The sequence below is a fragment of the Apodemus sylvaticus genome, chromosome 17, assembly GCF_947179515.1.
Source record: "Apodemus sylvaticus chromosome 17, mApoSyl1.1, whole genome shotgun sequence".
NCBI lineage: Eukaryota > Metazoa > Chordata > Mammalia > Rodentia > Muridae > Apodemus > Apodemus sylvaticus.
Genome location: NC_067488.1, coordinates 60,342,755 through 60,364,606, shown reverse-complemented (window position 1 = coordinate 60,364,606; position 21,852 = coordinate 60,342,755). Strand labels below are relative to the sequence as shown.

Genomic DNA, 21,852 nt, shown 5'->3' with positions numbered 1-21,852 from the left:
ACACACTAGCATCTGTGGACAAACACATGCACATTTACACACACATTCATGTACACACAGTAATCACTCATACTCACGCAATCATGCATGTACCAACTCACACAAATTCACATTTATACATACAGGTATACACATGCACTCACAAAATGAACACATTCATGCACCACTCACACTCACATGCTAGTTCATATGCATAAACATGCACAGATACATGTATACAGATGCACAGATGCATGTATACAGAGTCTACACTGGCAAACCTGCACACACACATTCACACACACACACACACATACACACACACACTGGCAAACATGCATGCACACACACACACACACACATTAAACATGCCTACCACACACATTCACAAAACCAAAATTTGCTGAGTAGCTTGCCAATCATCTGCTCCCCATCTTTCTGTGTTTTGATTTATTGTTTTAGTAGTGTGGACTGAGCTTAAGGCATCATGCAAGGCAAACACCTTGGCCAATAAGCTGTACATCCCATTTTATTTATTGTGAGATATGTTCAAGGCGGGCATTGAATGCAGCCTCCCAAGCTGGTGAGATTTCAGGCTTAAGCTAGGGGCCCAGCTGCACCGCACCATTATGTTCCCAATATCCAGCTCCTAACCACGTCCCTGTATTCAATGGTACTGCATACGTCCCTGCATACCATGTTCCCAGCACTGAAGATCATTCAAGCGCTCTGGCCTTGCTCTCTATTTGCTCTCATGGCCACGGGATTTCTGTCTATGGTGCCGCCATCTTGGATCCTGTCTTTCCTATTGCAGCATGAACTCAGAATCTGCAAGGTGCGCATGTATGCTTCCTGCTACTGTTTCACCTGCACTGATCCTGGAAATGGGTACAGTGTAGTCCAAACAAATCCGAATGAATCAGAGTGAATCCATGAGTCAAGATGTCTAACATCCACTGGACTCCACAGAAATAAAAAAAAAAAAGTTTAAAAAAAATAATAAGTTTAGAAAAGTGTCGCATCGCAGGTCTCCTCACACAAAGCGGAAACCGTGCCAAGAGGGTACTCACAGGTAACCGCCAGGGAATGCAAGCAGCAAAGTACGTGGTGCACGATCTCCTCGTCCCTTCTGAAGCTGCCGAAGGTGCTCAGCAGTATCACGTAATCTTTGTTCTCAACAAACTCAGTCAGTTGTTCCTCGGAAACTGAACCAGGAAGGAAAAGAAAAAACAAAACAAAACAGGAAAATGCTTTTAAGTGACATGAAAATTCAATTCATGCAAAATATATTCATAAGCACAACAATTCGCAGATGCGCTGTACATTAAATGAAAATGTTTCTGCAAAAAAAAAAAAAAGACGTAGGAATTTGAAACATTAGATTTGTTTAAAACGTTAAAATAGTTTTGTGCTCAACAGGTTATGTCATCTTTTGAAAGGAAAAAGTATTAGGAGCCCAACCATTCTTAAGGATAAAAGGAAGTATTTATAACTTAGTTGTGGGGGAGTCTATAACAACCTAACCAGCACATTAAAGATGTTGCACTGGATGGAATATTGTATGATTCTGATCTTTGATAACAGAGATGACCCATTGGGATGAACGCCCTAAGAGTCTCACCACTGATAATAAAGATTACCTGCTGGGATGAGCTACTATGATTTTGGCTACTGATTATAAAGATGACTCATTAGAGAAGAATAGTCTACAGTACTGACCTGCTGATTATGACTAGTATTTCTATTTTATTGTTGTTTAATTTATGTGTATTATGTGTACCTGCTTGTCAGTATTATAGCACAGCCCAAAGAACCCAAGGAGAGACAAAGAGGTGGTCAGATCCCCTGGAACTGGAGTCACAGGTGTTGGTAAGAAACACAGTGCGGTACTAGAATTGAACGCGGATCCTCTGTATGAGCAGCGAGGGCCAACTCTCCAGCTCCTATTTTATTTTCTCATTAATTTTTTTTAAATTCATGTTACATCCTGATCATGACCCTTCTCCTTCCTTTCCTCCCAGTCCTACCCTCACGAGTTCCTCCCCCCATTACCTTCTCCCCTCTCCCTATAGAAGAGGCAGCCCTCCCTTGGGTACCTGCCTGCCCTGAGACATCAAGTTAGGGCAGGACTAAGTGTCCTCTCCCACTGAGGCCCAAGCAGTCAGTCCAGCTAGGAGAAGGGGCTCCAATGGCAGGCAACACCGCTCTAACAGGGAACCCACATGAAGACCAAGCTACACATCTGCTACAGATGTGGCTTTGATATTGAAAAGCTGGGGACTTAGGGTAGACCACTGAAAGGAAAGTCATCTAAGCATGTCAGTTCAAAAGCTGTTAACTGTAGCAAGTGGCCAGGGGCTGGACTTTGAAAGACTCTGTCTTCACAGCTTTCCAACAGAGATCAAAAACTGTCATTCGCTTTATTCTCAGAGTAGGTTAAGCTACATTTGGAGTCATTTTTTTTTAAATTAAGAACTTGAAAAACTATTTAAAACCCCGTGCTGTTAGGTTGAAAATGGCACCAATGAAAATATTAGAAAATACAGCTCTTTGTAACAAGTCTTAATTGTTTTCAAATGTGTACCAGCATGTCCAGGTAAGATGTGAAACTGGTTAGATTCCTTTAATTAATATAGATGCCATGGAACCTTTATACTTAATAATATAGTATTACTTGTCTGCAATATCTTTTTAATTTTTGATAACCATTATTTTTCAAGATTAACTTTATTAAGGAAATAAATGTCTCAGGAAACTTGATACTCCGGAAAAAAATCATAAATTGCTTTCTTCTTATGTCTATATAATACATAATATGCCCTAAGCATTGATGATCTTTAAATTAGATTCTCTTGTTTAATAATTGCTAATCTATGTCAGTCTGTCCTGGAAGGACAGCACTGTCCAGAGCATACTGATTGTGTTCATTCATGAGTAAGAATTTATCCAAATCAAAAAACATAGTTACAGATCCTGTGAGACAAAAGGTTTCAAATTTTATCCTTTTCTTAACACAGAGAAGACAGCCTGGGAGAGGTGAAGCTCTCTCTCCTCCCTGTCATTCCCCACAAAGCCTGATCATATAATCATCAAAGACCCGAGTCTCCAAACCAGGGGCAACCACTGTGTGCTAACCAGCTGCTAACCTTGGACAACTTGCTCAATCCTCTGACCCATTTCTTCATCGAGTCAGTGAAGGGGCTAGACAAAACCAGCTCAAACCAGTGCAATAATTTGTTATCAGTTTCTCAGCCTGATGTGAAATGGCCGTCAGTCTTATTTCTCAAGGACACCACTGTGTGACAGACCAGTCTCTGCACAGAGCATGTAACAATTTCAAGTTTGACAAGATTCAAAATCATAACCCCAATTTAAGTACGTGGCTTCATAGCTTCCTTTTTCCTTTTTGACACCCATACAATTCACTTTGCAAAGTGAACTCATGCCCTGTTATGCAATGGAAGGAAATTTACTGCAACCACATGACTTATAACCTGTGAGTGAAATTCACAGCACAGAAGGAAACAACATTACCAAACTATCAAACGTTGTCTCGCTTTGTAAATAGCATAGTTTTTTTCTTATCAACTATACACAACATTTCCCAGTAGAAGCCATTCTTCCTAGGTAGACCTCAGAATAGAGAATTTACAACTTTAAATACCTCTCTCAAACAGCACGTGTAAAGCCTTGCATCCAAGTTTCTGGACTTCATCGTTGGTTGAATATCTGTGCATGGCATCAAAAACCAACAAGAACACATCACATTCTTCATCCAATATCAGCAAGGTGATTTTACCTAATTTGAAGAAAACAATGTACCATAAGTGAATAGTTGTTTTCAGCAGCTATTATGACACGTTAGTTTTGCATGAAGGTTATGAATGTTTTGCAGACTTTTATTTTTGATAGAGTACTTTGGTGTCCCAAATGTATTTCCTATAAAATTCTCTCCAAGGGAGATAAATCACCAGTCAGTTCACACACACACACACACACACACACACACACAGGCACCCATGCTTGTACAAATGCATGTATACACATATACATATCACTCACATGTGCATGAACACACACACACACATACACACACACACACACCATTCACACACACACACCACTCATAAAATCTAGACCTCTTATCTTATGCTCTTAAAATGAATTCCTATCTCCCTCTTGAGCACTACCATTTAAATATTCTGTGGCTACCCTGACTGTGGGTTCTGAGCCTACCCTTGCTCCTGTTCTTCATCAATGAGACCATCGTCTGGTCTGACAATCACCCAAGAGAAATTTCTCAGCTGTCATCATTCCAAGCTCCCCCTCCTCCATTTTGTCTAACCAATGAGCCAACTCATTTCATTAAGAGACTGGCCGTTCAAGTGTTAGCTCTTAAATATTCCAAAGCTCTCTCTGAATAACTTAATTCTTATGCAGAGTATAATCCTTATCCTAATCAGGGCCTCTTCCCTCTCCAAGAATGCAGAAATTATTTGCTTAATTGCTCTGCTTATTCAAAATTTCTATCCAACTCTTGATAGTTCACTCCTTGTCATGTATTTCTAAAACCAAACTGTGATTCTGGACATCCCTTGTCACTTGTCCCTTGATGGAATCTTCTAAGCCCTTCTGTCACTCCTAAGTACACTAAACAAGGTCCTTTAGAAAACCAACTATGCCCAGTGTCCTGAGCCCAAGGCTGACTCAAGTCTAGATATGCTAGTGACATCTGTTGCTCCTCTTAAAGCCTTCCTCCAATTCCTCTGTGAACTTGCTTACCACACTTAAGATGTTCCACCAGTAACACCCATTCCGTCAACAAAAGTAACTGTCATGGAATAAGGATGGTGACAGTAAACAGATTTAGCCAGGTGTGTGTGTGTGTGTGTGTGTGTGTGTGTGTTTGTATGATATTGGAGACCAAACCCAGAATCTCATACATCTTAAGTAGGAGCTCTACTACCTAAGCTAAACTCCTACCCTCATAGTGATTGTTTCTGTAGTACAAATGTGTCCATCACTGGTTAATTCACTTTATTATAACACATTTAATCAACAATAGAACCTCATAACACAGGTTCAAACCCCACTTTAAAGATAAATAATGAGAAACAGAGAGGTTAAGTAACACCAATGACTTTGTCTAGTGCTCTAGTAATTAACAGGAGCCAAGCTGGATTAAAGCTATGCAGATCAGTCAGGTAGAGTGATCCCCGCACTTGAGGTATAGGGTGCCGAGATGAAGTGGCTGAATTTTAACAAGTCCGGGTCACATAGAGAATTCAAGGCCAGTCTGCACTCTGAAGAGCGACCCTGTCTCAGAAATAAAAGGACATGCAAACAACTTTACACAGCTCACAAACACTTGCAACTCCCACAGGGGAATTGGGCTGCTATCTCTTTGGGGTGAGTTACCATTCTGTTTGTAGTATAGTACTTCTCTCACTAAACTTCAATCATTTCTCTAAATGCATTAGCCCATCTGCCTGGGCAGCCCCATTCCCTAGCCACCACAATGTGCCTAATTTAGATTCAAATTTAAATCTGTAAAAAAAAAAGTAAATAAAATCAAAGTCCAGCTTTTCATGTTTCAAATGATCAAGAGTCACTTAGAGCTACTTGCTTTGATAATGGGCAACAGGATTTCCACCATAGCAGAAGGGCCACTGGAATGAGTGCACAACGGTAACAGAAGAGAAATGAACCAAGGAAAACTGTAAGGTTCCCAAGGATGAGAGCTGAAACTAGTCAGTATGTGCCATTAAATAATTGAATTAAATGCTCCCTGGGAATCTCCTGCTTTCTGGCCTCTGTGCCCTGGGTCTTACTCTCTTTCATGCTGCTTTTCTCTCCTGAGGGTCTTCATTCTCAGGAACGATTAGAACATAAATGTCTCCCACCCACCTGTGCAGCATCCCTTCTCAGGCTTCCATAGCTCTGCACACAAAATTCTCTTGACCTCAAAATGACCTCCCCTTCATTGAGTAAAACTCACAGTCATTTGGGGTTATGTCTTACTGACAACCACAGCTGTCTGTCACGGCCATGACTGTAACTATTACACCATCTCAAAAATCTCTGCTTTGGTCTATTAGCCTCTTGGTAGAAGTCACCTTAGGCAGAGAGCCTGATGTGTGGGATGAGACCCAGATTGTGTCACTAGGTAGTTGAGCCCCCCTCTCTGCTCATCACTCAGAAATCTGCTCGTCTGTCTCACCCAGAAAGATAGGAAAATGCCTATCCAGGGTAAAGGGGATTTTAGAAGCAAATAAAGGATGTTACACATGAATCTAGCAAGCACTCAAGAAGTAACACTACATGCTTTACGACAGACAAACTACAGAAAGGACTTTGAGGGTTTGTACAGAGAAAGCTACCAGGGATGTGAATTATGGGAGCAGATTTTTAGAAACTATGAAGGAAACAGAAATAAGTACAGTGGAGAAATACACAAGCAACACTTAGAATCAAGATGCTGGATGAGATCTGAGAGAAACAAGAGGCATGGCAAAGGCAGACATAGATGCTCTAGACATCACTGGTGCTGAGTTTGCACTCTGACCCTGACAACTGTTGTTAGGATGCATTTCCAGTCATCACCTACCTGAATCTAGTAGGAGATCTAAGGCTTTTAGTCCAACTATTGACAGGTTTACATTGGCATGATGAACGGTTAACATTTTAAGAATCAGCCTGGAATAAAAAACAAAATCGCATGACAATGAAAGGTATACAGCAAAGTAAAGGAGATGTCCCAGTGAGGAAGGCACTTGCTGCCTTGCCTGACCAACCTGAGGTCAAGCCCCTGGAGCTCAGAGGACAGCTTAGGGAAATCTGACCATTTCCTGCCTAGAGGTGTTTGGCTTTGTATTGTTGGAAGAAGACGGAGCTGTTGCCATCCACAGTCTCTTTCATACTCAAGAAACAAGTCCTTTGGCATCCTAGCCAAGCCAAGGACTGTTGATATCCTCCCTCCTAGTCACCTTCCTACTCTGACTCTAATCCTCACTGTTCCATTCTGTCAGGACACAGTCCAAGAATGGAGTCGTGGAAGGGGACATTCTGAGTGCTTCTGAGAACACTCGAAGAAAACAGGACAAGAGTCTTGCAGCCTCAATGTCTTCAAAAACATGGAATCAGTCTTGGAATGTGCTTTTGTATTGGATAGGAGTGTATCAGATAGGAGCGAGTTCTCTTCAAATTATTCATCGCAGCTGGCTATTGCCATTTGTTTATATGCCTCTGTGGAAAAACTTCTTTTGGCCGCATGCAGCTCATCCTTGTGGTCGACTGTCACTTTACTCATGTGACTCTGCCTAACCGCTAGGATAAAAACTGTCTGATGCTCTGAATAAAGTTGGCTATTGCATGAGATTTTAGTCAGTGCCTCCACTCTCCAGTGCCAACTAAAGCAGTAAGCACATTCTGAGTCCTTCTCATTGCTTCTCTCTTTGGTATCTATCATCTTTGGAGGGAAAAAGTTTGACAACAGAGGAAAATGTCTTACACAAATTTTGCCAGTGCCTGCTGTAGAGGCCAGGGTTTCTCCCATGGTCACGACCCAGATCTGACTTAGAACAGGAATAAAGACAACAAATGGAGGTGGGGGGATGCATGAGTGACTCTGAATCGTGTTTCCTGTAGAAACAGTTTCATAATCACTCCCAAACACTTGAACTGTTGTGGAACACAAGGAAGTGAGTTTTTCAGCACTCTCTGGTATTGAGGATTCACTAAATTTGAGAAAATCAGAATGACTAATTACAAGTCTACAGTGAGTAAATCCTCACTAAATATTACAGAACTGACGGGGGAAATTTCAAACACCAGTTTGAAAATGGCTTTTTTTGTTTGGTTTGGTTTGGTTTTTTTCCTCAAACCATACTCTTGAGATGGTAGAAATGAAAAAACTAGCAACACCTACATATTAGAAGTAGAGAAACTTGTAGACACTGGGCCCTACAATAACTCACTTCAGAACAGACCCACCTTTGTACAAAATACACATTTTTATCATAAATAGCATAGAATTCAGTTTTTAATAAAACATATTTTTCTCAAGGAAAGTAGCACTGGGGGTAAGGTATTCTCATAACTGTAATTCTGGGTATGAAATTACCTAATGGCAGAAGATACTTTGATAAATATCCAGAAACTATTTTCATTTTTAAGAATTTTCTTAGAAACATTTTTTTTGTTCAAATGTCTTACCGAATTATGGCTATAAATGTGGTCTTATTAAAGATATTATGCTGAGAGCTGCAACCATATGACTGGCCAATCATCACCTAGACTAGGGTTCAGTGGCTGAGAGAGAATAAATTTCCTCTTTCCTATTCCTCCTGAAAGCCACAGTCTCAGTTCACTGACATTAGCATACACAGATACATGCAAATTACACAAGAAAACGGTAGAGCAGAACTCTGAAATGAGTGGTTACAGAACTAACTTCTTGGTTGCCACAATTTTAAAAGATTATAGCAGTTCCACTATTAGTAGTAAAAAGCTTGTTTGGCTTTGTCTTAAGTGGTACTCAAAAATTTATAACTTAGGCATTTGTGTAACTGTATATCTATGTTACTAAAATCATCTCACCTGGTCTTTTACTATCAATTGTAGTTTTCTAGCTCACAAATGAAGTTTATAGATCTCTATAAATATAAATCATTGATTTAAGGAAAAAAATCTGCCTTGAAGGAATTTTCCAGAATGGTTTTGGATGGCCAATGATACTACATATAATTTTCCAGTGCAGCTTATCTTCACGTATCTGTCATACATACCGGTGAATACCAAGGACTTCCCAATCATTTCCAATATCCTGGGGTCCTATTAAGCTTTGCAATGTCCCTGGACAGACTTCTATTAATTTGCACAGAAGTGACCACCCCGCCTGGAAATAAGAAAGGTAAATATTTGCTTTTAAAAGTTTAAATATTTTCGTTTAAAAGACAATGTTCACATGCCTCAGGCTAGCCTTAAACTTGGTAGCTAAGGATGAGCTTGGCCTTCTGATTCTCCTTTCTCCACAAGTAAAATACTGAAATTACAATTCTATACTTCCACACCCAGTTTCTGTGATGTCAGTGAGTGGGATTGAATCCAGGGCGCGGTGCACGAGCACTCTACCAAAGGAGACATGTCACCAGCCCTATACCCACATTTTAAAAGGATGCCAATAGATATGCCAATCATATCATTTTAAATAATCGCTTTAAGACAGGACAAAGCCCTAAAATGCTTTCTCAGAAATGAGAGTGAGGTGTGCACTTTGACTACACATCGCTGTAAAAGCACACTCAAGCGGAACACAAAACCACTCTGGCATTTTTGAATGAATACAAAATACATATCCTTCCCATCTAAATCAAACAAAATAAAGAACAGTTTTAGATGACGCACTAAAATAATTAAGCATGAATGGCTATATTCATACTGTGTTACTTTTTTGGCATAAATATCTGACATAATCTTTCCTATGAATTCAAGATTTTGATTATGGAAAGAGAGGGGTCTTGGAACGGCAAGCTGGAGGAAGCTGGAGACTTCTGTGGCCTTGGGAAACGACTGGCCATGGGTCATAGAGACCTGTAAGTAGCAATGTCCTATGACTGAACCTACATCCATTACTGGGAAAGAAAAGGAGCTATAATAGGCAGAACACCTCAGGGCCCCTTTCATTCCCCTCAACGTCTGTGAACTGTGAGTTCTAATGGTCACAAGTACCCTAAAAACTCTCCAAATATATACATGACATATATGAGTTATCAATGCAGTTTATATACATGTTTTTTAAGAAATACTTGTTGGTTTTATGTGTTTGGAAGTTCTGCCTGCATCCGTGTATACATGCTGCCTTTGTGCCTGATGCCTGAAGGCCAGATGATGTCAGATCTCCCTTACTTTAGTTTGCTTCTCTGAGGCTGTGAAAAACAGAGTAAAGGGCAACTCAGGAAGGAAAGGAAGGCTTTACCTTACAGCTTACAGTCTGCCGTCAGGGAAGCCATTGCTTTGCCAGAGCCTGACAGAGACAGATGTGGATTCTCACAGCCAACCATCGGACTGAGCACCGGGACCCAATGGAGAAGTTAGGGGAAAGACTGAAGGAGCTGAAGGGTTTTGCAACCCCATAGGAAGATCAACAATATCAACCAACCAGAGCTCCCAGGGACTAAACCACCAACCAAAGAATACACATGGAGGGAGGAATTCATGGCTCCAGCTGCATATGTAGCAGAGGATGTCCTTATCTGGCATCAATGGGAGGGGAGGCCCTTGGTCCTGTGAAGGCTGGATGTCCCAGTGTAGAGGAATGCTAGGGCGTTGAGGCAGGAGTGGGTGGGTGAGTGGGGATCACTCCTATAGAAGCACAGGGGGTTGGAGAGGGGCTTTCTAGAGGGGAAACCAGGAGAGGGGATAAGATTTGAAATGTAAATATAAAGTTAAAAAAAAAGAAAGAGCCTGGAGGCAGGAACTGAACCGGAGACTGTGGAGAAATGTGTCCTACAAGCTTGCTCAGTTTGTCTTCTCATACGGTTGATAACAACCTTCTCCAGGGAAGGCACTGCTCACAGTGCACTAGGCCCTCCCACAAACACTAATCCTTCTAGACTTGTCCACGGGCCAGTTTGATGGAGGGAATTCCTCAGTTAAGGTTCCCTCTTCCCAGGGACTCTAGTTTGTGTCAAGATGACAAAGACTAACAAGTATGAACTGGTAAGAGAAATAATATGGATGAAAACCACCATATGGGCACTGGGAACCAAGCCAGGATCTTCTGAAAGAGCAGCACGTGTTCTTAATCACTGAGCTATCACTTCAGCCCCCGTTTAAAAAACTCTTCACCTCAGACCATTAGACATGATCTCAACATCGACAAACCATTCTTTACCTCTGAGGGGAAAATACTAACTTCTCATTCTAACTCAAAGATTAACCCATGCTTCTCACTGCCTCTGTAAATCTAAATTCCCTCCCATTCTCCCTATGGGTTAAGGAACCATAGTTGACAAGGCCAGGACTCCAAACAGAAAACTGCTATCAAGGTAGCCTGCACAATTAATGAAAGGGTGAGTGAAAGACTCATGACAAGTATTAAAGTGATAAAAATCCTGGAAGTAAGAGTAACCGTGAGACAGAACTACTCAAGGAGAGAGAAAACGTGGCAGAGTGGTGAGAATGCAGCCACATTTCAAACTGCGTGGTCTGCAGATGAGCCAGGCACTAATGCCTGAGACCCCGTGCAGGGGAGAAGATGGAGGCGGAATGAGGTTGGAGAGAGGACTGAAGAAAAATGATGCAAAGAGTCAGTGTCGAGGTGGGAGATTTATATTCATTTGACATTGGGACACATTTGCATGTTTCCATGAGCAGACAGGGGGCATCTCACAAAGATAAAAATCTGTATGATCTCTCCACAGTTTTACCTCTTTATAGCATTCTTCACTCTAAGGTCTCCGTACTATGAGGATATTTTAATCAAGCATGAATCGTCTCCTATGGCCACTACTTCTGCTCAAATAATAATTATTTTCTTAAAGAAGAAGACAGAAATATCTAGCAGTCACTTTTTATTGATATTTAAGTTGGATACCCTCCTCCATGTCAGCAGAACCGACATTAATAACGAAACTGTCATAGAAAGCAACTCTTCCTACAATTTTAAAAGGCTACCTGAAGCCTTTTCCCCAGGCATTTAAAAGAAAGTTTTGCATTCTGATGAGCTTCCAGTGGAGAAACGTTATTATAAGATGCTAAACTCATGTCCGTACCTGCGCGGCTGACTCACTGAGAAAACCTGCTTTGCTCGGATTGCTGAAGCTACAGCATCAATAACTGCTTGCCAAAAATAAAAGATGCATTCGAGCTGCTAAGCCTGTAATCGATGAGCGGAACTTTAGTGACTAAGGGAAACGTCTGGCAGCAAAGCCGGCCTAGCAGCCAGAGCATTACTCTCTCAATTAGGAAGTTACCTTTCACAGGGAGAAAGTTTAACCCTGTACAGCTATTATAGGCAAGGCTGTTATTCTCTATAATGGCGCTATAAACCCAAGCATCGCATTCACAAATGGTGTGGAAAAGTCAAGGGGTTGGAGAACATTTATGTCACTTAGTTTATAGTTTATTTTGCTCTCCTTTTTCAAAGACTGGAAAAGGAGAAGTAAAATCGAGTAGCAAAATAACATGACTAACACGAGGAGACGTGCACAGGGCGAACTTGAGAGCAGCCCTACAAGATCCGCCTTTGTAAAGACGTACTGATAAAGCAAAGTGTAAAAATCCAGAGTACAGGATGTCATGTTGGATGACTCTAACAAGAAACCTTAACATATACGTCTGGAGAGAAACTCACCAAGCTCCTTACCTTCACCAAGACATTCTCATTTGGTGTTTCTAGCTAACTGGATTGCAAGAAATAAGAAAGGATACGCATACTACTCACACCAATTATGTGAAGAGATTTAAAAGAAGATACTACTTTCAAGTAGAGTGTTGAAAATCTCAGTAGAGAAAGAACTGGTTCTATAACCCTTTGATAAGACCAATGGCAATCTAGTCACTGTATCTGCTCAGTCTTTGTAGCAAACCATTGGACTTCTGCTTGCTCACACAAAAATCTTAGTAAGTCCAGAACTAACTGATAGAGATTTTGAAGGCACGATCATATTTGAACTCTTGCTTTATTACAAAGCACCCACAGGGACTGAGTAGTCCAACAAAATCAATATGAAACTAAGACTTTGGTCAACTTTCTTCAAGGGCAATGAAATTCCAGTAAGAACCAACTGTGCATATGCATAAAGCCCTTGCAAATAGACACAAACACGGAAAGTTCTGACTTTATTCTGCTAAATTATCAAACCAAAGGGAGCTGCTTTCCAGTAGACTTTACAGCTGACCACCCCACAAGAAGGTGGCAACAGCAGTTGAACTGCTGCAGGTAAGTGTGGCCGCACTTGGCCATTTTCTAAAATCAAGAACTAGAATGTCTTGGTTGACTGGGTAGCTTACTGGTAGAGAGTATGTCCGGTACATGCAAAGCCGTGTGTTTAATTGCCAGCACCAAAAATGTAGAGGGGGATGGAGAGGGAAGAACGAAGGACAAAATGGAGGAGGAGGAAGAAGAAGAAGAAGAGAAGGAGGAGGAGGAAGAGAGAATGAAGAAGAAAAAAGAGTGCAGTAGAAATGATCAAGGGGGATGAAACAGGGAAAGTCGGGGTGGAGGCAGGGAAGAGAATATTAAAGGATTTGGGGATATAGATCAGTAATCAAAATAATACCATTAGCACATATAAAGTCGTGGATCTTGATTCTCAGCACAGAGAAAGAAGGAGGAGAGAGACGGAGAAAGTGCAAAGACAGACATGGGGCACATAGGGAAGAAAAGAAAGGAGAAAGAATTAAGCAATGGATATATGCTCCAGATTCCCCTGAGATCTCAGGTCCACAACTCCCTTCTGTGTTCAGTTGACTGAAAATCAAGGTCCAGTTTTCCCCAGTGGTACCAAGCAGGCGCGAGTCTACCAAGTATGGGTCTTGGCAGTGCAGGCGGCCAGAATTAGATATGTTTGAATAGGAAGCAAGAAGGATGATGTAGGTGGGGAGCAGAAAGCACCTTCAAAATGATTCATAGTCAGGGGGTGGGGGGGGGTAAAATTCAGACTCTCAGTGCTAAAAAAGAACAGCATCTTTATCATACCTCCATCTTCCTCTTGCTTTCGTTTGATAATAACCTGATAGTCAGATAGGAAAACTTCACATTTGGAAAAATAAAAATATTTACTGCAGATAAAAGTGCACTTTTGTAAAAGAAAATTAGAGCCAGGTATGGTGGCATATACCTGCAATTATAGCACTGGGGACCCAGTGGCAGGAAGATGGCAAGTTCCAAGTAGTCTGGGCTATACTGTGAGAACCTGGGAGGGTTGGGAATGTTGGGAGGAAGAGGAGGAGGAGGAGGAGGAGGAGGAGGAGGAGGAGGAGGAGGAGGAGGAGGAGGAGGAGGAGGAGAGAATTTGGAGACTGAGAGATGTCTAGCCACTAGAATGAATATGATATGAAGGAATATTCTCCCTATGCCTCCAGCTCTTTCCCTACAAGTAAGTAGGTATTACTTACAAGTAAGTAAGTCTCGGTATTTGGATGACAAAACTGATTTCAGTTCCCCAAATCACAAAACTCTAAAGGAAGGTAGCACCTTCAGAAGTAATTCTGTTCTGACTGAAAGTCATTCTTACTTATCTGCGTCTGCTTTAAAATCACATTTAATTACATAGCCTACTTCTGGACTTCCTGTGACACAGATCCAGAAGTTATACTTTTGCATCCACTCCGAATGACGACAGCTGCAAAGTAGAAATGTAAACATGGCAGAGGAGGAGGCATTCTGGAAACATCCTTTCTTTAGATACTGGGGGGATACACTTTAGGAAGAATCCTAGAACTGTGCCTTCTAATTTAAAAGTATAAAAGCAAGCTGACCCTCTAAAAGTTTGCTGTTTACTTGACTGTTTTACTACAGTTTTTAATTACCCTCCCTTGCTGTAAATATTCCCTGCACCGCTCTATCAGAAGATCACTGTATATTAAGGAGCATTCTTAGAATAGCTTGGAAGGTTAATGAGCTCACCTTGCCAATAAGAGAACTGTTTTCATATTGCTATTACTGCCACCCAGACTATGTCAGTTAATAAAGTTGCTTCTACTCTGCTAACAATTGGGATTTCCCCCTCTTAAAGAAATCTCAAGGACCCGCGACATAAGGCCTATCATAGAAGAGTCTTCGGAACAGAAGGGAAGCCCCGTTTACCTGCTGAACGCTGGCGACTCTCATGTAGGAGTCCAGGACAATCAACAGAGGCACGTGGAAACTTTTACCTTCAAATAACTTGGAGGCTGAAAAAGAAGGGTGCAAATGGGGAATGAAAACAAAGTCACAGCCCACAGCATCCTCTCCATCTTCCCAGGATCTCAGCTCCTTCCTCCCTGAAGGAAAGGAGTGGGCTGCCCAAGATTAACACACAAGTGCAGGATAAAGTTTGCAGAGGAGGGAGGGGTTGCAGGCTTTACCGCGATCGGAGTAGGTGAACACCAGCATGTCCTCCAGTAGCTGAAGCAATGTCTCGATCTGCTTGCCTTCCTGGACATTATTCAGCCTGACTATCAACTTCTTCAGAGCCTCCTCCTCCTCTTCCTCGTCGCAGCCCTGACAGGCTCCACTGGCCATGGTGAGGCCGGCCAGGACTGCGGTGAGCTGGGAAGGCTCCTGCTCTCCGCCGATCTGCTCGGCCGCCTCTGCTGCAGGCCCAGCCCTCGGTCCTCGGCCGCGCCCAGACGGCGACAGCGACCGCCCCTGCCCAGTCTCAGCCCGGCCTGCCCAGCCGCATCGAGCCGCTGGGAACTCCGCCGGGGGAAAAGCGAAAGCCACTGTCACCCCGCGATCTAAGAATAGCAACGGGGCGTTGGGAAAGGAGGACACCGCCCAGTTGGCCCCTTTCAGGAAAGCGGTTTCTTTTAAGAGTTCCCCCTATAGGGAGAGGAGTAATTTTCTCCCCAAAGAACGCAGCGTTTAACAATCAAAATCGGCCAGCTACAAGGGCTTTAGGAGTAAGAGTTGTTTGCTTGCTGGGTATCTGGAGCTCTGGTTGCCAAAAGGCCTCTCGGCTGTTTTGAGTTTGCAGGCAGGGATCTGGGAGCTCTGATTCAGCTCTGCTCTGAAGGATGGAACTCAGCACAGTCAGTGAAACAAAGGTTGGAAGAAGCAGCCCTTAAAAGGCCTTCCTGGTCCGAAATAGTTATTAGTACTGATGTCCGGACCTCTAAAGTTAAAAGGGATATTCTGAAAGCCGGAGCAGCTTCTAATTCCAGCGCTTGGGAGGTGAAGACAGAAACCCAAGAAGTCGGAGGCCATCCTTGGCTCATTCAAGTTCAAGGCCAGCCTGGGCTACATGAGCCTACCTAGAAAGAAGGAATGGGAGGGGGCAAGGGGAAGGAAAAAGTGAAGGAGGAAGAAGTAGAGGGAGAAGAGAGAGGGAGAAGGAAGGGGAAGGAAGGACAGGGGGACAGAGAGAGGGAGAGAGGAGGGGAGAGGGGGAAGAGGGAGGAGAGGTTGAGGAGGAGGAGGAGGAGGAGGAGGAGGAGGAGGAGGAGGGGTCAGGGGACAGACTTGGAGGGCATAGTGCTAAAGCATTCCTGTGAAGAAGGTGTTGCATTCCAAAAAGAAAATGCTCAAGTATTAAGGTCAAGAAGAGCAGTCTCTGGTACAGTGCTGTAGTCAGGGCTTGGATGATCTATGGTCTCAGATGACCCAACCTCGAGGTTGTTTACACAGGAGGAGAATTAGACCAAGTAAGCGGTTCATGACTTCTAGTTCGTTTACATCCTGATGACAATTCCAAAAGGACGAGGATTTCTTTCCTTACTGAGGCGATGACTTTGGGATGGGTAAGTGGGAGGCTTGCAGTAACCCCAGAGGTTGAGGGGTTGCGGGGGAGGGGTGGGGGTGGGGCAGGTTGAGAGCCAAGAGCCAACTTAAGTCCAGGTTGAAGGTCTGTCCACACTCTGCACTTTCAGCAGAATAAGAATGCAAGTTTCCATCAGCCTGGGTACTGAGTGCTTTTTGTTGCCAAGGGTTTTCACCTTTGTGTACGTACTAAAATGTTTATATTTGCAAGGATAGATAGTGAGGATTTGCTTCCAAGTAACCCGTGATTGAAGGGCGGGGTCACAATAGGAAGAATTGGACAGGAGATAACAACTTCGGAACTGGGAATTATGGACAGGTAAGAGATAAATTCCTGTGGTATTGCATCTCTCTGTGTGCAATTTTCCATAATGAAACAAAACTCCCAACTGATGACCTTTATGAGACCTATTACCTCTTCTGTGTGCTTTCTTGACATGATTCAACTTCAGGGGATTAAATACCTTATATTTTCTTTCTCTTTTTTCTTATTTTATTCACTTCTCATTAACACACACACACACACACACACACACACACACACACACACACACCTTGCCAGAAATTGAGACCCTTCAAAAGAAAATTCTAAGTGACACCGTGTTTCCCAAATCCCCTGCTTCCTTCATCCACCTGTAGGACTCCACACCCAGCAGGCCACCAAACAGGGTGTACTCTGAGCTCTCTGCTGCAAACATTTGCCAGAAGCCACTACATCTTAGGGCAAAGTATCCTTGAGTTTTAAACGGGATTAATTGATTGACTAAAATTCCAAGACTCATTAACTTCCCGGTTAAAGAGAATGAAGATGGCTGCAGGCAGAAATTCATGACTAAGTATCCAAAGAATAATAAAATAGCACTAAATATTTACCTAATTTCTGAGGAAGAAAGAAAGAAAACTGACATGGCCAATCACCAAATTACAGATGGGCTAAAAAGCAAATAAAAATTAATTAGGAGGCACTAGATATTAAACGCTATTTAAGTCTGCATTCATAAAAAGCAAAGGCAGGGATAGAAGACACATGACGTTAACATTTGTGATTCATTAGAATTTAGATATTCTGCTATCAGAGGAAAGAAAAGGGTAACCAAAAGGAAAATGGTAAATGGGTGGGGAGTTTTTAGTATATCACTGGAGAGATGCCACCCTCTAGGCATTTCAAAGAAGATGTAAATTTACTGTAAATAAGCAGGAAGTCTAAGAGAAATATGTTCATCTGTAAAGAATGTGCTGAGGAAGATCACTGCAATTTTGTGTGTGAATTAACAATGAGAAACAGAGCTGGGCGTGGTGGCTCACGCCTGAAATCCCAGCACTTGGGAGGCAGAGGCAGACGGATTTCTGAGTTCGAGGCCAGCCTGGTCTACAGAGTGAGTTCCAGGACAGCCAGGGCTACACAGAGAAACCCTGTCTCAAAAAACCAAAAAAAAAAAAAAAAAAAAAATGAGAAACAGAATGGGGAATAAACCTAGATATACAAATATAGAAACTTTGGCAAAGAAATGATGAAACTCTTAAAATGCATAAATAAATGAGAATGTCACATCAATAGGAAGGCTTAATACTGTCTCTTAACAGTGACAAAAATATAACATTAATCACATCCATCTATATTACAGCAAGTCCTAAAGGTTAGAGTAGCCCAGGCACTTGTGAAAGAATTGTTCAAATAGCCATGATTCAGGGACATAGTATCCTTTGTGTATCTGTGCCCCAGAGGAAGAAACACTGACACTGGGGTCACAGATGGGGCAGGCCCAGGAAGTACAGTTTATCCAGCTCAGAGTGACTTCCTGTGAATCAGGAACAGGTGTTTGTTTGCTTACAGACACACAGAGGGCACCAAGTTAGATTTCAATTTGAGGCTCCACACATTCCATTCTGAAATCCCTAAATATGCTAGAGTGTGTACAATGTATGAAGTTTTCTCTTATCATCAAATTACTTGGATAAAAGGACAGGGAAAGTGTATCACAGTATAGAGTATTACTAAGACCGGAGGATGTGTGAGAAATATGTGTGTGTCTGCATGTGTGTGTGTGTGTGTGTGTGATGATATATATTTAGAAAAATAACATTTAGTATAATAATGTATTATCCCTAATTATTATTCTAATATAACCAACTCAGTCTGTACAATGTTACTTGTATGTATATTTTTCATGTATTGGACAACCAATTTTTATGCATCTTCCCCAAGTAATGCTATTTCTCTTCATTTCAGCATTCCTTATTTACCTATAGCTCTTTTTGCATACTTGAAGCCTGTGGTCTTTCCCTCAGGCACCTTGGCATTAGACAGTGCTGTTTTCCTAGTTCAGGCAGTCTTCTTGGTGAGACTTTATGGGTAGCTTTAGACATTACTAGGAGGTACAATCTCACAGCAAACTTCCTGATCCTCTGGCGACCACAATCTTTCCACTTCTTCTTGCACAGTGTTCCCCTAAGCCTTAGTTTCCAAAGTATTTTGTAGATAAATCCATTAGAACTAAGATTCACAACTCAACATTTTGATTGTCTTTTGTTTTCTGTAACAGTCCAAATCTGTTGCAAAGAGAAGTTTCCTCGATGAGGGGTGAAGACTACACTTACTTGTACATATAAGGACAAATATTTAGAATGTAGTTATGGGTTAGGTTATGCATGTTTAATGAGGTAGTGGTTATAGATTCTCCTCCAAGATCCATGACTTCATTAGTCTTGGACAGTTGGCTCAGTTACTGGTTTGCCTCTTGGTGAGTGATTCTTAGTCCAATTAGAGAATTGTTTACCAAAAAAAATATCCATGTAACTGCTGAAGACTTGGGGCTGTCAGCTGTGCTCATCTCATAAATACAGTAAGTAAGTGGGACTGTTGGCAACTTCTTTCCACTGGAAGCTTGCATGGCACCGTCTGATGCCGTACAGCTAGTCCTGAGAGTGGAGGCATTTAGGTCAATTCCAGGCAGGGGCCTCTGGGTTCTGCCTCTAAAGCATATGCTGTCCTCAGCAATAGGGATTCACCTTCCGTATCCTGGGGGAAAGCAAGGACAATAGCCACCTGTATGTCCTTGGAGTCTCTTGGACAGCATTCTATAACAACTCAAAAGAACACTTGTCATGTCTGGTGTTGGTTTTATTTTAAGGTGGACTTTGGCTTTTAGAGGAAGCATTATCAGACTAGATAAAAAGATTTCATTTGGACTATATTGTATATTTACATACAAACTTAAGTGTATATTAGGGTTTCATTTTTTAGGTAAATAGTTAATAAATGTTTCCTTATTACTTCTTCAGATATCTTTCTTATTTCACCATGCTTCTGTATTTATCTCTCTACTTCCTAGTTAAAGCACTTCTTCCTTTTTTTCCACTCCTCAATCATTCCCTGACATTTCCTCTCTATGGCTTCCCCTCAATCCCGCCCTCAGCAAGGGCTCCTTTCACTTTCCTGGTTTCTGCAGTTACTCTAGGATATGTACTCACATCTGAAGTTTAGGAGCTAGAAGTCTCCGATCCAAAGGAACAAATGATGTTTGTCTTCCCATGTCCAGGCTACCACAGTAGCTATTATCTTTGCCAGTTCCATCCATTCATCTATAAAGTTCATAGTTTTATCTGTCTTTATGGCTGAATAGTATCCCATGGTTTGTAGTTTCATTCTTTCAATTGTTGGCTGGAGGACATCTATTTTGTTTCCATTTCCTATCTGTTATAAACAGAGTAGCAATAAGTGGAACGGAGCAAGAATTGAGAGAGTAGGGTGTCCTTTAGGCATAAAGAGAGGTATAGATGGGTCCTATGGTAGATTTAGTTTTAGATTTTTTTTTGAGAATTCTCCTCAGCAATTTCCACAGTGGCTACACCAGTCTGACAAACCTGCCCAACAGTTACCAACAGTAAATGAGGTACCCTAACTGCCACATCTCCTTCAGCATTTGTTGTCTGTTGTTTTGTTATTCTTTGCCATTATGACTGGGGGTAAGATGAAGTCTCAAAGTTCTTTTGATTTGCATTTCCCTAACTGCTTGGGAAGATGAATATTTTTAAGACATTTCTTAGCTACTTTTTTCTTCTTTTGTGACTTTTCTGTTTATTTTCCATGTTAATTTTTTGAGTGAGTCATTTTTGTTGTTTCATTTTTTATAGTTATATATATTTTGGATATTAATCTCTGTCAGGTATATAGCTAGCAGACATGATCTCCCATTCTTTGGGTGTCTTCTTCACTTGGTTGGTTATTCCTTTAGCTGTGAAAAAGCTGTCTAGTTTCATGAACTGACAAGGCTACCACTTGTCAATAGCTAGCCTTAATTCTTGGGCAAATTCGGTTCTATTCAAAAAATCTTTTCCTGCACCTATGCCATGTAAGATACTGCCTCCTTTCTTCTAGTAGTTTCAGTGTTTCAGATTTCACATTGTGGCCTTTGATCCTTTGGAGTTAGTTTTTGTGCAGAGTGATACATATGGGTCTAATTTAATTCTTTTCTGCATGTGAACAATTATTTTTTCCAGCACCATTTGTTGAAGATGCTTTCTTTTCTCCAGGCTATGTTTTTGGCTTCTCTGTTGAATACAAAATGGCCAGAGTTAAAATGTTACAATGAGGCAAGTGTCATATAATAACAGTACTCTAGTATTATAAAATACGGCTAGTCTTACCCTGTGCTGGCTGGTTAATCTTTTGTCAACTCAGTCAAACTAGATACATCTGGAAAAGGGGAATCTCAGGGGAGAAAATGTCTCTATGGATTTGACCTCTAGCTAAGTCTGTGGGACATTTTCTTAATTAATCACTGATGCTCACACCTCTGCAGGAAGCACCTCCCCTGGGCAGGTGGTCTCAGGTTGTGTAAGAAAGCAGGGTGAGAAGGAACATGAGGAGAAATACAGTATGGCGTCTTTCCTCTAGGCTCCCTGCTTCCAGCTTCCTGCTTCCAGGTTCCTGCTTCAAGTTCCTGCCCTGATTCCCTTTAGTATAGGTAAGCCATGACCTGGGAACTGTGAGATAAAATACTTCCACCCCCACTTCCCCACCCCGCCCCCCAGGTTGCTTTTGGAAATGGTCTTTATCACTGCAATAGAAAGCCAACTAAGGTTTCTATTTTACAGATATATAGTTCTCTAATAAAATATACAAAAATTGTGCATTGGAATAATATCTTCTAGGAAATGAATCTAAAGCCAGGTGGTGGCATACACCTGTAATCTAAGCTACTGAGTGGTGGAATCAGTTACATTGTGCCGTGGTTGGTTTCTACTGCTCTGACACGGGGAGGAAATGCAACATTTGGCTTCAACTACAAAGGCTCTGATGCCCTCTTCTGGCCTCCTCGGGCACCTGCAATCATGTGTGTATATATTACACACACACACACACACACACACACACGCACCATAATAAATCTTTGAAAATATTATAG

General features: G+C 41.8%; 1 protein-coding gene across 1 annotated transcript in view; it reads right to left on the bottom strand.

Moving 5' to 3' along the window:
* Nucleotides 1-15,453, bottom strand: part of Lrrk2 (leucine rich repeat kinase 2) — a 142,896-nt gene extending 127,443 nt beyond the window's left edge. The window contains exons 1-6 of the mRNA XM_052160189.1: nt 15,052-15,453; nt 14,792-14,877; nt 8,766-8,875; nt 6,587-6,675; nt 3,644-3,778; nt 1,050-1,184 (exon numbers count right to left, since the gene is read on the bottom strand). Coding sequence (XP_052016149.1) covers nt 1,050-1,184; nt 3,644-3,778; nt 6,587-6,675; nt 8,766-8,875; nt 14,792-14,877; nt 15,052-15,208 — 712 coding nt within the window. The 5' untranslated portion in view covers nt 15,209-15,453. The remainder of the gene's footprint in view (nt 1-1,049; nt 1,185-3,643; nt 3,779-6,586; nt 6,676-8,765; nt 8,876-14,791; nt 14,878-15,051) is intronic.
* Between the last annotated feature and the right edge of the window lie 6,399 nt (nt 15,454-21,852).